This window comes from Pyrus communis, chromosome 8 (genome assembly GCF_041283825.1).
Source record: "Pyrus communis isolate YQ-2024b chromosome 8, ASM4128382v1, whole genome shotgun sequence".
NCBI classification, from domain to species: Eukaryota; Viridiplantae; Streptophyta; class Magnoliopsida; order Rosales; family Rosaceae; genus Pyrus; species Pyrus communis.
This window is the reverse complement of record NC_142572.1, coordinates 17,294,437-17,311,121: the sequence shown is the minus strand read 5'-3', so window position 1 is coordinate 17,311,121 and position 16,685 is coordinate 17,294,437. Positions and strand designations below refer to the sequence as shown.

The window sequence follows — 16,685 nt, the reverse complement described above, 5'->3', positions numbered from 1 at the left end:
AATAATTAAGCCACTCAATATGAACTGTATTCCGCTGTATTCGACTTTAAAGTTGGAATTGACATTCTTCAACGAAATTGAATGGAACAACTTAATTGATCGAAAAAACAAGAATGGAAAATCCGATTCTCACGCGTTGGAGTGCCGATTCAAAAATCAACCCATAAGGTTTCAAAGTCTTTAAGTTTGGATCCCATGCGAGATATACATTGTCCCAGTTCCATTAGCTAGTTCCTGGTCCAACCCAATCTTCATGAAGATGCATAGGACTAGGAGCCAATTCTACCCCGACCAAAAGTAATCTATCAAGCCCAACTCAAACACAGGCTTGCAAGGTACATATTTTGGGCCTTCTATCTCATATATGGGCCTCTATGACATAAGAACTCTTGTGGGCCTGATGCGTCACATGCCCTAACACAACGTCGTTGTGCGAAATCCGATGACCGTTTTAGCCGTTAAAAACACAAAAACCCGATCCGACGGCCCGTATTTAGTTTCCAAAAAACAACTAGGGTTTCCGAAAGCCAACGCCCTCACCAACGCACACTATATAAGCTTAAGCAGTTATGTCCTCAGCCGGTGCGGTGCAGTTTTTTTAGCTCTGCCCTCCTCCACCCCAAAAAAAAAAAAAATATTTCGGTTTTCCCATTCAGTTACTCCGTCGCGCCGGTTCGGATCCCGGACGATTTATCCCAAAAAAATCTCAGAAAAACCAAAAAATCATCCAGAGTTTCACTTCCGGTCCTTGGGTTTTTCCAAATTTTTAGTTTCGATCCTTTGAGTTTGCAGAAAAATCTTCCCAACAAAAAGAGGAAATTTTGAAGTGAGGGTTTTGTGATTTTGGTGTGACATGGCTCAGATTCAAGTTCAGCACCAGCAGCAGCCTCCTGTGAGCGGCCCGAACGTTGTGGCGGCGAACGCCGGCGGTGGCCCCCCGCAGTTTGTTTCGACGTCGCTGTACGTTGGGGATCTCGACCAGAATGTAACCGACTCGCAGCTGTACGATCTGTTCAACCAGGTCGGTCAGGTCGTGTCGGTGAGGGTCTGCAGGGACTTGAGCACTCGCCGATCTCTCGGCTATGGTTACGTCAACTATAGCGGTCCTCAGGATGGTCAGTCTTCTGATTAATTTCACTGTTATTGTTTTTAGATTAATTTATTTTTTGGTTATTTTTGGAGAATGTTTTATTTCCATGTTAAAATTTGCGTTTCTAATATGAATTGTATTATTATTGTTGATTAGTCGAAATGGATTATTGAATTTGCAATTAGAGACATTAAGTTGGATGAGGTTTCGATGCCCAGAGGCTTTATGCTAATATGCTAAATCAGGTTGATTAGAAGCACATTTGGGAAGGGCTAATATTTTGGAATTTGTCTATTTTTGATGGGTGACAATGGGTTTATTTGCGTATTGGTTGTGTTGGAGAGGTATATGTGCAGTGACTTTTACTAATGTTATCGGCACAGTTATGTGCTGTATTTGATTTTATCTTTTTTAACTACGCAGCTGCAAGGGCACTGGAAGTTCTGAACTTCACTCCACTGAATAACAAATCAATCAGGATTATGTATTCGCACCGGGACCCTAGTATTAGAAAGAGTGGAACCGGAAACATATTTATCAAGGTAGCTACTTTCTTGATATTGCTGCGATTTCCTTCCCATGAAGTATGGTGGTGTTTTATATGTTTTGGCCTTATGTTAACTTTGTTCTTTTGGGTGTGCGCAGAATCTGGACAAGGCAATTGACCACAAAGCATTGCATGAGACGTTTTCTTCTTTTGGAAATATTCTTTCTTGCAAGATAGCCACCGATGCCACTGGCCAGTCAAAGGGCTATGGTTTTGTGCAATTTGATAGTGAGGAAGCTGCTCAGAGTGCAATAGATAAGTTAAATGGGATGCTGCTTAATGATAAGCCAGTATTTGTAGGACACTTTCTCCGCAAGCAGGAGAGGGATGGAAATTTTAGCAAGACTAAATTTAACAATGTCTATGTCAAGAATATATCCGAATCTACAACGGAAGATGAATTGAACAAAATTTTTGGTGAACATGGACAAATAACCAGTGTTGTGGTGATGAGGGATGGGGAAGGCAAATCAAGGTGTTTTGGTTTTGTCAACTTTGAGGATCCAGAAGCTGCTGCTAAAGCTGTTGACGCTTTGAATGGAAAGAAGATCGACGAGAAGGAGTGGTATGTTGGGAAAGCTCAGAAGAAGTACGAGAGAGAGCTTGAACTGAAGGAGAGATTTGAGCAGAGCATGAAGGAAGCTAGTGATAAGTTTCAAGGTGTCAATTTGTACATCAAGAACTTGGATGACAGCATCAGTGATGAAAAACTCAAGGAATTGTTCTCGGAGTATGGTACTGTTAGTTCATGCAAGGTTGGTCAATATACTTCTTTGATTTGTTAGTTAGCTATGCTGGTAGAGATCTGATTTAACATGTTATTTTTGGATTTCATAGGTTATGCGTGATCCTGATGGAAACAGCAGAGGTTCTGGTTTTGTTGCCTTTTCAACTGCTGAAGAAGCTTCTCGAGCTGTATGTTTTTTAACTCTGAGTTTGTTTAAAAGAATAAAACCAGAAAACGTGTTATCCGAAATTACATTTGGTTTACTTTGATTCTGTACTTCCAGCTTGCTGAGATGAGTGGCAAAATGGTTGTTAGCAAGCCTCTGTATGTTGCACTTGCACAAAGGAAAGAAGAGAGGAAAGCAAGGTTACAGGTAGGATTAGCTTGGAGTGGTCACTGAAGTTTGGTGGAACTTTTTTGTTTATCTTTTTTTCGTTCTTTTTACCATTACTTAATACATTTTTATTTTTTTTATCAGGCTCAGTTTTCTCAAATGAGGCCAGTTGCTATGGCACCTTCAGTGGCACCACGTATGCCAATGTATCCTCCAGGTGCTCCAGGCCTCGGGCAACAATTTATGTATGGACAAGCACCTCCAGCGATAATTCCTCCACAAGTAATGATTTGTCCATTTTCTATGTTGATTTTCTTTGATTATGATTCTTGTTTGATTATTTGTTCTCAACCTTCTTCTTTATTGTGCAGGCTGGATTTGGTTACCAACAGCAGCTTGTGCCTGGATTAAGGCCTGGTGGTGCACCAATGCCAAACTTCTTTGTTCCAATGGTTCAGCAGGGTCAGCAGGGCCAACGCCCAGGAGGTCGACGTGGTGCAGGTCCTGTGCAACCAAACCAGCAGCCTGTGCCAATGATGCAGCAGCATGTCAGTTGAAAAGATACAACTTCTGTACTGATGTTAATATTTTACTTTTTGCCCATGTTCCTGATACTCCCATTTTGCTTTGTGTTTCAGATGCTGCCTAGGGGACGTGTGTACCGCTATCCACCTGGTCGCAACATGCAGGAAGTTCCATTTTCTGGAGTCGGCAGTGGCATGCATTCAGTTCCATATGACATGGGTCCCATTCCTATGCGTGATGCTGCAGGAGGCCAGGGTGTTCCGGCTTTGGCTACTGCCCTTGCAAATGCTTCAACTGAACAGCAACGGACGGTAAGCCCCATCTCTTTTTTGTTCGATTTTAAACCATACAAGTGATATTAGGATTGGACTTGCTTAACGAAGCGAATTGATTTCTTTCTTGTTTTGTGGGCAGATGCTTGGTGAAGCCCTATATCCCCTCGTTGACCAGCTGGAGCATGAATCAGCAGCTAAGGTGACTGGCATGCTTCTGGAGATGGACCAAACCGAAGTTTTGCATTTGCTCGAGTCACCAGAGGCTCTAAAGGCGAAGGTTGCAGAGGCCATGGATGTTCTGAGGAATGTTGCTCAACAGCAGGCTAACAGCAGCGCTGATCAACTAGCTTCATTAACTCTTGAATGACAACCTTGCCTCTTGAATGTGATGAGCGGCATCTGGTGATGTTTTCTCGTAAACATGGAGAGACTGTTAGAAGATATCGTTTGGAGTTTGAGTTATCGTAGTTTTTGGGAAATTGGAACTTAGACTTTAATTTCTTCATTTTTCCTGCGTTTTTGTGTTTTCGGGCAATTGTTACATTTATTTGGCTTGCTTCATGACTTTGGTTAATGACTGGACATTTGGCTTGCTTAATTGTTTTGGTTAATTGCTTTAGACATTTTGGATCTCTCTTAAATTCCTTTAACATTAGTTGTTGCGTCTGAAATTGCCACTCTGGTCGGCTTAATCATCGACTAGTTTTTACGGTGACCCCCGTATTCTGGTAAAATTCTGTATAATGTTCAACTTGTTGCCTATGTCAACACCCTGAAATGATGAATCTCGTAAGTGTTGCGGCTACATTTATGTTTCAGAGGAATCGAAACAGCCCTTCTACCTGTATCCATCGGATTTCTGCAACTTTCCAGCCAACATACCCGCCTAATGTTACATGCCAACCCTCCAAAATCCATGGCTTCTCAGAAGGCTGATATTATACATTCTCCGCCGGTGGTGGTCCGGAGAAGCTCTAGACCTGTTGGTGTCCACGTTCTTTCACCAACCGATGTGCCACTGCTGGTTCAGTCGTTTTTCGATCATGAGAGAGCAGTCCATGGCAATGGTCAAATGACGCCTTCAGTGACGATTCACATCTTTCAAGCACAAGGAAATGAGAAAACTACACCCAGTATTTTCACAACCACCGGCCCTCGAGCGCTGGTTTTCAGACGTTTATGGCTGCAGTCTCCTACCGTCGTTATGCAGATATGAAGATCACGGGCAGATACGAGGGTCCGCAACTCAGAGAGAGTTTTCCACTTCACTTCAGAATTCGTAGAGAAACTCAAAGCCAAGGCAAATGCGAATTATTCTTCTAGTCTCAACAAAATCTCCTCATTCCAGTTCTTGTTTGCTCTGGTCTGGAGGTGCATTACACAAGTGTGTAATGCAGCTTCAAGCCAGGTAACCACTTGTGTGGTGGGTTCCAATAAGAGATCAAAACCAAAGCCACCCTTGTCCCAACATTATTTTGGCAACTTTGTCAGTGCCTTAAAAGGGGTTTAGCACAGCTGGGGAACTAGTGCATGAGCTGCCCGGAAGTTGCATGAGGCAGTGGTGAACCACAATGATAAGGCGATACCGCGCATATTGATACATGGCTGCAGTCTCCTACCGCGTACCAATTTGGACAGCATCTAGATCCGTATCTTGTGACCATATGCAGTTCTTCGAGATACATGTATGGAAATGAATTCGGAATGGGGAAACAATTGGCGACGAGATGTAGGTGGGTGGATAAGTATGACGGGAGAGTAGTATTGTATCCTGGTCGCCGAGGAGGCGGAAGCATTAACCTAGAAGCGTGTCTTTCCCCGGAAGCGATGAAGGCTCTTGAATGTGCAAACTAAAATGCTACAGATTGTGGATCATGCTATTGTTTACAATGTTCAGTTACGGATAAAGATGATAATGTAAACTACTCTAATTGATGAAGAGAAATACGAACTTTGTCGCAAAGGGATCAGCACTCTCCTAGTGTTGATGAACAATTAGGCAAAGTAAATCAAGCCATTAACAATCCAGATCAGAGTTTAGCCAAATCGGTTAGAGCCGTGTGCTCTGCTCTATGCACCCAAGTTCGAATCTTCTCCCTACTATAGATGAATTCAATAGAATTATTTGACCGTTTGTTCAAAAAAGGATCATTAAACCATTAACAATGAATAAAAAGGAAGAGAGATGCGACTTTTCTATCTTTTCGTTTTGTAAAAGGAAAGGAAGAGGAAACAGTGTCCATTTATCATAAAACAAAACAGTCTCACACTAAAAAGTCTTACCTACTGTCAAATAGAATAATATGCCGTCCACGAGCTCATGTGTTGAATTCTGCTTCGTTCAATATCGCTTGTATAAAAAAAAATTACTTGGGTTACGGATTTGTTCAATATCGCCTCGAATCTCTACATACACTTGGACTAAACAATCATATATTGAGTATAAAGAGCAGATCAGGTAGCAATATTCTGCAATCCAAAGCAACACTGAGTGAAGAAAAATGGATTCCCCAAATGTTGAACGAATTTCAGAGTGCTTTGTCCAGCCACACCATGCTTCTGAAGAGTCAGATAAGCCCTTATACTTGACACCAGGTGATCTTGCCATGCTCTCTGTACGCTATATCCAAAAAGGACTTCTGTTTTACAAGCCTCCAGAAGCTAAACGGGATCCGAAAAACTTCACCGATTCTCTGTTGGAAAGGCTCAGGCAGTCTCTTTCCGTTGCGCTTGGTCATTTCTACCCGCTTGCAGGTCGCTTGGTTACCAAAAAATCTGAGGACCCGGCTTTGTATTTGGTGTACGTGGATTTCAACAACAGCCCAGGGACCAAATTCATATATGCGACTATGGACATGTCAATCCCTGACATTCTTTCACCGACTGATATCCCATTAGTGGTCCAATCGTTCTTCGATCATGACAGGGTAGTAAACCATGACGGGCACACCATGTCTTTGCTGACGATTCAGGTCACGAAACTTGTGGATGGAATCGTCATAGGGCCTTCCTTGAATCACTGCCTTGGTGATGGAACCTCGTTCTGGCATTTCTTCAACATTTGTGTGGATGCAAATTTCCGCCTTTTCCTTCTTGAATAAAATTGCACTTACAAAACAATTAACACTTTAGGTCAAGGCCAGGAGCATCACGCGCCCATGATGAATGGGAGGCTTTGGCCGAAGAAAACCTTCGATGCCAAAGTTAGAATTTTGAGAGAAAAGTGTTTGGAGAATTTAGAGAATTTTGCAAGAGGGTAGAACTTAGGTTTTTAGAGAAAATGGGGTAGTATATATAGGGCATGGCCGGTCCCCATTGGAGAGAAGGTGGCCGGCCCTTTGTGGTGTTTTTGAGTGTATTTTGTAGTTAATTGCCATTAATAGATTAATTAGCTAATTAACATAATTTAAAAGGAATATTTTTGGGGTTACCTTGTAGAGAGGATTTGATGAGGATGAATGAAATAGGTTTTGAATTATTACCTATTTTGGGCACTTTTGACTTGGTTGAGGGTTGATTGTCACTGCTCGTAGGAATCCGGTATGTTTCGAGGGTAATTTTATCATTTTAACCCAAAAATCCATGTGTTACTTTGTGATTATTTTTGGCTCCACAATTTGGTCTGAAATCTTTCAAGCACAAGCACAAAGAGGTCACAATGATTTTATAGCTAATATCTCGCGCCTACCTATTCTCGAGCGCTGGTTTCCGGATGGTCGTGGCCCAATCATCAACCTACGTTTCAAACACTCGGATGAGTTCATTGGCATATATGAAGCTCCCCCTCTCAGGGAGAGAATGTTTCACTTCTCGGAATCCATAGCCAAACTTAAAGCAAAGGCCAATGCAGAGTCCAAGACCACAAAAATTTCTTCCTTCCGTTCCTTATCTGCCCTTCTCTGGCGCTCCATTACTCGTGCGCGTTGTCTATCACCAGATCAAGGAACCAGCTGCAGGCATGGTCTAATTTTACGATAACATCCTCAAAAAAATTTCTTTCATTTAACTTTCCATATATTGCTTGATAACCATCATTAACACGGATATTCAATACCTTGTACAGTTTGGTTGCGAATAATAGAGCAAGAATAAACCCACCGTTGTCTGGAGAATATTGTGGGAACTCAATTTACCCCGTTATATCAGAAACTGTTGCAGCAGGTGAGTTGCTTGAACATGGGTTTGGATGGGCGGCATGGAAGTTGCACGAGGCGGTGGTTAACCACAATGACAAGGTGATACGAGAGCTTCTTGATGCGTAGCTGAAGTCTCCTGCTGTGTACCAAGTGAGCTATTTTGATCCATTCAGTATTATGATGGGGGGTTCACCAAGATTCAACATGTATGGAAATGAATTTGGAATGGGAAAAGGGATAGCACTTTGAAGCGGATACTCAACCAAGTTTAGTGGCAAAGTGTCATCGTATGAAGAACGCGAAAATGGAAGCATAGACTTGGAGGTGTGTCTTCCACCTGAAGCAATGAGTGCTCTTGAATGTGACAAGGAGTTCATGGAAGCTGCCTCCGTATCGCAGTATTAGTTATATGGCTTGTTCATCTGCAAAATTTGTGTGCTGCAAATTAAGGATCACGCCATTTCAACAATTTTAATGTAGAGTTACACAATAGCATGAATATGCTTATTTCAAAAGCGGAGAAATGAGAAACAAATGTGATAAAAGTATATTTCATGCATAAGTGCTTATTTCAAAAACATTTGAACAAGTGCCTATTTCGAAACATTTGAATAAGGTGTGAACGGAGAATAAAAACATTTTCACAAAAAAGTTTAGACATAATTACCTAAATTGTCTCTATATTAGTCCATATGCATCAACGTCTACATCAATGATGGAAGATAGAACTTGCATATGTAAATTATCACTCAATACTACGGTCTGGTGGTATTTTTCTTCACTTGGAAGTGAGAGGTCTTAGATTCGAATCTCATGGATGGTGAATTCAATACTAAATTAGGCTGCCTATTCTGTAGTTTAGCCAAACTCCCCTCCTCTTAGTGTAAAAATATCAATGTACTCAAAAAAACATACACATGTAAATTGGTAGTGGTACCTTAGGGTTTAAGAGTATACGTTGTTTCCTTCGACCAATCGATTCATATTTGGACCCATCAAAACGAATAAAATGTGTTGCACCCGAGCTCATGTTTTCGATTTTCCCTTCCTCGGTATTGCTTGTATAAAAAAATAACTTGTAGGATGTACTTGCTATTTAACTCGTGGCTGAGTCCTTTGATCTTTACATACACTAATCAGACAAATTGAAACAATATTGTGTGTGATTTTTTTTCAGAAAATGAGTTCCAAAAATGTCAAAACAATATCAAACTCCCTTATCTACCGTTCTTTGGCGGACCATTACTTGCGCGCTGTCTACCACCGGATCAAGGAACCAGCTGCTGGCATGGACAGACGTTCTCAATTTCTCATTGATCTAGAAGATAAGCTGCTCCAAGATTATTATTCTCTCTTAAATCAGGACTCAAGTTTTTGGGAACAAAATTCAGAGTTTCTTCGCTTAAAGATAGCGACAAGGAACACCAAAGTTTTTCAATTGTCAACTCTTCATGGAAGGAGGAAAAGCATGTTTAAGACTTAAAGATGGTTGTGTTATTTGGAAGGAAGGTCAAGAGGATCTGAAGGCTCTGCTGGTTGATTATTTCAAAGATAGACTAGGATTCTCTCGCCTTCTATTCCCATCTCCTTCCTTCCCCTCTTCTCACAAATTGCTTTTTGTCTTCTTCTGGCTATTAAAAAATTAACACCAAACGTTGACGTAGCTTAACTGTAACCGTGCAAATAAGAGAGGAGGGAAAGAGAGAGAGATTAGGAGGGGAGAGAATCCGTTCACTTATAGAAGTTGTAATTCTAGTCTAATAACGATTTCTTCCGTCACTTAATACTACGGTCTAGTAGTATTCTTTCACTTGTAAGTGAGAGGTCTTAAGTTTGAATCTTGCCAAAAAGTGAATTTGGATAACATTTTTGTTATCCCATTGTGAACTGAAGTCCGTTCACTCCCCTTAGCATAAATAATATTGTTTGTTAAAAAACAAAAAAAAAAAAAAAAACAATTTATGCCAGGTTTGTAATTCTTCCCTTGATCATCTTTCATATGTTTTTTCAACTTATGCTACTATTTGGACTTGGAGAGAGAGTCATTTTCCTCCTCATCTTCATTGGATTTTAAAACTGAATGTGGATGCTGCCTTGGCTGGTCTAATGAGCTAAGCTTTCGGAGGTGGACTAGGGTTTGAACATGGCTAAAACAAGAACTTTTAACATCTGATTGTTGTGATGTTGCTGGAGCAAGATTAGTTGTTCCTTAGTTTGCCTCTCTCTCTTCTTCTTACATGTGGAGTAAAAAGTAATTCTAAAAATTCTAGAGGCGACACAATGACTTTTGCTCGAAAAGGACAAGATTGCCCTCACTAAATGGATAGACTCCTCAGATACTCCCACACGTAGCTCACACTCTTGAAGGTCCCTGCAGCTGAATATGACTGCCCACAGCTCACCTGACCTTGGCAAGGAAAAGTCAAAGCATTAAAGATAAGGATTAATTACCCAAATCCTATCATTAATACATTCCCAATTGAAGTTTGAATCCATTCAAGTAAGTAATTCCTATTTAAATCAATTAGGGATATTTATTCTATTATCTCAAGATATTATTTCCTATTTAATATTTTGAAAATGTTTCTCCATAAACCTTAGCCAATGGGATGCCGCCATGTGTAGGGTAAAACCCTTACACTATGGCCGACCCTCTCTCCTATATATATTCCCAATTCTACCAAATTTTGGTAAGCTTTTATAACCTTAAAAAGCCCTAAACACTTACTTTTTTTCAAAGAAACTAACTTAGGCATCGGAGATCTATTGGCCTAACCCCCCTCACCTCGTGGGCGCGTTAGGCTTAAGCCTTTGATCAAACGTGTTGATTGTTTTACAAGTGCATTTTAGTCAAAGCTAGATGATAAACCAATATTTATACTATATATTTCGCCCTTTTATATTTCTTTTCTTGTCGAGTGTAGTTGGAAGTTTTAAGTATTTGTGATACTTTTGCCATATTGTGTTTCTAGGAGCAGCAAGATCGAGTTTAGTGGAAAAGTATGCAAACGGTGGAATTTTTGAGTGATTCCAGTTGAAGTTGATTCACAAGAGATTGAAGATGATCATATCAAGTTTTCAGCTCAAAGTTCCCAGCCAATTGATCCCAGTTTAAGAACGAAGACAAGTCAGCGTGCTGACAGGGCAGTTTGGACCTTTGAAGGTTGCACGAGAGATAAGTACACAATTAAAGCCTAAATTGAGGAAACTTCCTTCTTAGATTTTGAAGCAGACCTTTCAAGCTTTCTAAGGACATCTCATTCATTGAAATCTAAGGATTTTTGGTCTACTACCAAAAAAAAAAAAACATTATGGCCAAATCTGCCCACTCCATTTGGCCAATAAAATAAGAAAGGAAAGACAACATCATTGTTGTGGATGCAAATTTTCGCCTTCTCCTTCTTTAACAAAATTGCACCTACAAAACAATCAACACCTTTGATCAAGGCCAAGAGCCTTGCGCGCCCATGATGAATGGGGGGGGGGGGGGGGGGGGGAGGGGGGAGGGGGCGATTTGGCCAAAGAACCTCCGATGCCAAAGTTAGATTTTAGAGAGAAAAGTGTTTGGAGAGTTTTTGGGAGTTTTGCATGAGTGTGGAACTCCCCTTTCAAAGAAAATGGAGTCCTATTTATAGAGCATGGCTGGCCCTTGGATGTTTTTTGGGGTGTAATGGTGATTAATTTGGTGATTAATGGATTAATTAGGAATTGATCCATTAATTAGCCTATTTAATTTAATTTATAGAGAAGGTTTTGAAGGTTATGGAATGATTTCCTTGTAAAGGATATGGAATAAAGATGGATGAGATAAATTTGAACTTGTTACCTATTTTGGGCATTCTTGACTCGGTTGATGGATGATTCTCCACAGCTCGTGTGTACGAAACCCGGTGTGTCTTGAGGGTAATTTTTTCCTTTTCACCTAAAAATCCACGTGTCGCCTCTTGATTATTTTTTACTCTACAATTGTCTTGTGCTTTGCTTTGTCATTAACACTCAGCAGAAAATTGGGTTGGGATTCCACTTCTTTGCCTTTGGAGAAAGAGAAAAGTAGGAACATAGAAAGTGGAGAACATGGGGTCTCCACTATAAAGTGGAATTACTTTTGTCTTCCACTTATGGCCTTTGTGGTTTTGAAAAATCATTACCATTGGTTGAAGGCCACACACGGCAAAGGTGGAGACGGACAAACAGAGAGCAAGAGAAGAAAGCAGAGAGCGACATAGGGAAAAAGGGAGGATGGAAGCAACAGAGCAGAAAGAAGCATGCTCTTCTCTTTGAGGAGAAGATCGGAGAGCCCGTCTTGTAAAAAAAGGTGTTTTCTTTCTTTGATTTTTAATGGATAATTCCTTATGTATTAAAACAAGTATGTATAACTAATTTTCTTTTGCTAGAGCGAGACCATGAGTGTAAGATCCCACATCGCCCAGGGGAGTGATCCTTATATGTATATTCCCGTCTTTACCTAGCATAAGGCCTTTTGGGAGCTCACTGGCTTCGGGTTCCATGGGAACTTCGAAGTTAAGCGAGTAGCGCGCGAGAGCACTCCCATGATGGCGACCCACTGGGAAGGGGGGGGAGGGGGGAGGGGGCGCTTTGGCCAAAGAACCTCCGATGCCAAAGTTAGATTTTAGAGAGAAAAGTGTTTGGAGAGTTTTTGGGAGTTTTGCAAGAGTGTGGAACTCCCCTTTCAAAGAAAATGGAGTCCTATTTATAGAGCATGGTTGGCCCTTGGATGTTTTTTGGGGTGTAATGGTGATTAATTCGGTGATTAATGGATTAATTAGGAATTGATCCATTAATTAGCCTAATTAATTTAATTTATAGAGAAGATTTTGAAGGTTATGGAATGATTTCCTTGTAAAGGATATGGAATAAAGATGGATGAGATAAATTTGAACTTGTTACCTATTTTGGGCATTCTTGACTCGGTTGATGGATGATTCTCCACAGCTCGTGTGTACGAAACCCGGTGTGTCTTGAGGGTAATTTTTTCCTTTTCACCTAAAAATCCACGTGTCGCCTCTTGATTATTTTTTACTCTACAATTGTCTTGTGCTTTGCTTTGTCATTAACACTCAGCAGAAAATTGGGTTGGGATTCCACTTCTTTGCCTTTGGAGAAAGAGAAAAGTAGGAACATAGAAAGTGGAGAACATGGGGTCTCCACTATGAAGTGGAATTACTTTTGTCTTCCACTTATGGCCTTTGTGGTTTTGAAAAATCATTACCATTGGTTGAAGGCCACACACGGCAAAGGTGGAGACGGACAAATAGAGAGCAAGAGAAGAAAGCAGAGAGCGACATAGGGAAAAAGGGAGGATGGAAGCAACAGAGCAGAAAGAAGCATGCTCTTCTCTTTGAGGAGAAGATCAGAGAGCCCGTCTTGTAAAAAAAGGTGTTTTCTTTCTTTGATTTTTAATGGATAATTCCTTATGTATTAAAACAAGTATGTATAACTAATTTTCTTTTGCTAGAGCGAGACCATGAGTGTAAGATCCCACATCGCCCAGGGGAGTGATCCTTATATGTATATTCCCGTCTTTACCTAGCATAAGGCCTTTTGGGAGCTCACTGGCTTCGGGTTCCATGGGAATTTCGAAGTTAAGCGAGTAGCGCGCGAGAGCACTCCCATGATGGGCGACCCACTAGGAAGGGGGGGGGAGGGGGGAGGGGGGAGGGGGCGCTTTGGCCAAAGAACCTCCGATGCCAAAGTTAGATTTTAGAGAGAAAAGTGTTTGGAGAGTTTTTGGGAGTTTTGCAAGTGTGGAACTCCCCTTTCAAAGAAAATGGAGTCCTATTTATAGAGCATGGCTGGCCCTTGGATGTTTTTTGGGGTGTAATGGTGATTAATTTGGTGATTAATGGATTAATTAGGAATTGATCCATTAATTAGCCTAATTAATTTAATTTATAGAGAAGGTTTTGAAGGTTATGGAATGATTTCCTTGTAAAGGATATGGAATAAAGATGGATGAGATAAATTTGAACTTGTTACCTATTTTGGGCATTCTTGACTCGGTTGATGGATGATTCTCCACAGCTCGTGTGTACAAAACTCGGTGTGTCTTGAGGGTAATTTTTTCCTTTTCACCTAAAAATCCACGTGTCGCCTCTTGATTATTTTTTACTCTACAATTGTCTTGTGCTTTGCTTTGTCATTAACACTCAGCAGAAAATTGGGTTGGGATTCCACTTCTTTGCCTTTGGAGAAAGAGAAAAGTAGGAACATAGAAAGTGGAGAACATGGGGTCTCCACTCTAAAGTGGAATTACTTTTGTCTTCCACTTATGGCCTTTGTGGTTTTGAAAAATCATTACCACTGGTTGAAGGCCACACACGGCAAAGGTGGAGATGGACAAACAGAGAGCAAGAGAAGAAAGCAGAGAGCGACATAGGGAAAAATGGAGGATGGAAGCAACAGAGCAGAAAGAAGCATGCTCTTCTCTTTGAGGAGAAGATCGGAGAGCCCGTCTTGTAAAAAAAGTTGTTTTCTTTCTTTGATTTTTAATGGATAATTCCTTATGTATTAAAACAAGTATGTATAACTAATTTTCTTTTGCTAGAGCGAGACCATGAGTGTAAGATCCCACATCGCCCAGGGGAGTGATCCTTATATGTATATTCCCGTCTTTACCTAGCATAAGGCCTTTTGGGAGCTCACTGGCTTCGGGTTCCATAGGAACTTCGAAGTTAAGCGAGTAGCGCGCGAGAGCACTCCCATGATGGGCGACCCACTGGGAAGGGGGGGGAGGGGGGAGAGGGCGCTTTGGCCAAAGAACCTCCGATGCCAAAGTTAGATTTTAGAGAGAAAAGTGTTTGGAGAGTTTTTGGGAGTTTTGCAAGAGTGTGGAACTCCCCTTTCAAAGAAAATGGAGTCCTATTTATAGAGCATGGCTGGCCCTTGGATGTTTTTTGGGGTGTAATGGTGATTAATTTGGTGATTAATGGATTAATTAGGAATTGATCCATTAATTAGCCTAATTAATTTAATTTATAGAGAAGGTTTTGAAGGTGATGGAATGATTTCCTTGTAAAGGATATGGAATAAAGATGGATGAGATAAATTTGAACTTGTTACCTATTTTGGGCATTCTTGACTCGGTTGATAGATGATTCTCCACAGCTCGTGTGTACGAAACCCCGTGTGTCTTGAGGGTAATTTTTTCCTTTTCACCTAAAAATCCACGTGTCGCCTCTTGATTATTTTTTACTCTACAATTGTCTTGAGCTTTGCTTTGTCATTAACACTCAGCAGAAAATTGGGTTGGGATTCCACTTCTTTGCCTTTGGAGAAAGAGAAAAGTAGGAACATAGAAAGTGGAGAACATGGGGTCTCCACTATGAAGTGGAATTACTTTTGTCTTCCACTTATGGCCTTTGTGGTTTTGAAAAATCATTACCATTGGTTGAAGGCCACACACGGCAAAGGTGGAGACGGACAAACAGAGAGCAAGAGAAGAAAGCAGAGAGCGACATAGGGAAAAAGGGAGGATGGAAGCAACAGAGCAGAAAGAAGCATGCTCTTCTCTTTGAGGAGAAGATCGGAGAGCCCGTCTTGTAAAAAAAGGTGTTTTCTTTCTTTGATTTTTAATGGATAATTCCTTATGTATTAAAACAAGTATGTATAACTAATTTTCTTTTGCTAGAGCGAGACCATGAGTGTAAGATCCCACATCGCCCAGGGGAGTGATCCTTATATGTATATTCCTGTCTTTACCTAGCATAAGGCCTTTTGGGAGCTCACTGGCTTCGGGTTCCATGGGAACTTCGAAGTTAAGCGAGTAGCGCGCGAGAGCACTCCCATGATGGGCGACCCACTAGGAGGGGGGGAGGGGGGAGGGGGCGCTTTGGCCAAAGAACCTCCGATGCCAAAGTTAGATTTTAGAGAGAAAAGTGTTTGGAGAGTTTTTGGGAGTTTTGCAAGAGTGTGGAACTCCCGATAGCTTAACGGATCGTGTTGTGTAATACCCGTTAAAGGAAACGGGTAATATGACCCGACCCGAAATCAACCCATTAATATTATCATGTAATATGACCCGACCCGTTACCCATTCAGAAAATTATATTTTAAATCAATAAAAATGAAAAGAAAAACACAATTTGACCCAAAAAAATGTAAAACATAATACTAAATTAGTATATACATACTAAATTTCAAAGTTGACCCCTTAATGAAAGTTATAAAGCTTTTCATTACGAGTGATTACATTTTTCACACTTCTAAAATAATTATTATTAATTTTTCACTCAAATAAATAACATTGTTCATGAGATTTGGAGGGTTTTAAAAATCTACACTTATTTATACATTATTTTAACATAAGATTTTGTGGTATCCACTAGTGTAAATATTTTAAATTGAAAATCAAATTCATTCATTGTATTCATATAGGGTCAAGGAGTGTAGCTGTAAAAAATCATCAAAATCGAAGTTAAAATAACCGTTAAATCGTAATTTTTCGTTTATAACCGTCGAAAAGTTTTGTCTCATTACTTGATCTCTGAATGTTTGTTTTTTTGCAATTTTTGGCGTATGCGATCTCAAAGCATATATAAACAAGTTTGACGATTAGATTGTTGAAATTAGTTTCGTAGGATGCGTATCCCATCAAAACGATAGATTCACTAACACTTAAGAGTTTATTTATACTTTCATCAAGTATAACATAAAATTTTGTGGTATCCACTAGTGTAAATATTTTAAATTGAAAATCGAATTCATTCATTGTATTCATTTAGGGTCAAGGAGTGTAGCTGTAAAAAATCATCAAAATCGAAGTTAAAATAACCGTTAAATCGTGATTTTTCATTTATAACCGTCGAAAAGTTTTATTTCATTACTTCATCTCTGAATGTTTGTTTTTTGCAATTTTTGGCGTATGCGATCTCGAAGTATATATAAACAAGTTTGACGGTTGGATCATTTAAATTAGTTTCGTAGGATGCGTATCCCATCAAAATGATAGATTCACTAACACTTGAGAGTTTATTTATACTTTCATGAAGTATAACATAAGATTTTGTGGTATTCACTAGTGTAAATATTTTA

At 40.2% G+C, this 16,685-nt stretch overlaps 1 protein-coding gene and 1 pseudogene across 2 annotated transcripts; both read left to right on the top strand.

Moving 5' to 3' along the window:
• The first annotated feature begins 289 nt into the window (after positions 1-289).
• LOC137717325 (polyadenylate-binding protein 2) lies at positions 290-4,096 on the top strand. Of its 2 annotated transcripts, XM_088698630.1 has the most exons (10): positions 539-1,115; positions 1,514-1,632; positions 1,736-2,392; positions 2,475-2,552; positions 2,648-2,737; positions 2,843-2,980; positions 3,070-3,246; positions 3,337-3,534; positions 3,638-3,883; positions 3,936-4,096. In XM_088698630.1, exons 1-9 carry the CDS (start codon positions 854-856, stop codon positions 3,863-3,865), a joined length of 1,947 nt encoding a protein of 648 aa, XP_088554756.1. In that variant the 5' UTR covers positions 539-853; the 3' UTR covers positions 3,866-3,883; positions 3,936-4,096. The 2 variants fall into 2 exon arrangements, with proteins under 2 accessions (XP_068312744.1, XP_088554756.1); XM_068456643.2 differs by having other exon boundaries at positions 290-1,115; positions 3,638-4,096.
• A 1,656-nt stretch (positions 4,097-5,752) lies between these two features.
• LOC137716792 (putative acetyltransferase At3g50280) lies at positions 5,753-8,039 on the top strand (annotated as a pseudogene).
• The last annotated feature ends 8,646 nt before the right edge of the window (positions 8,040-16,685 follow it).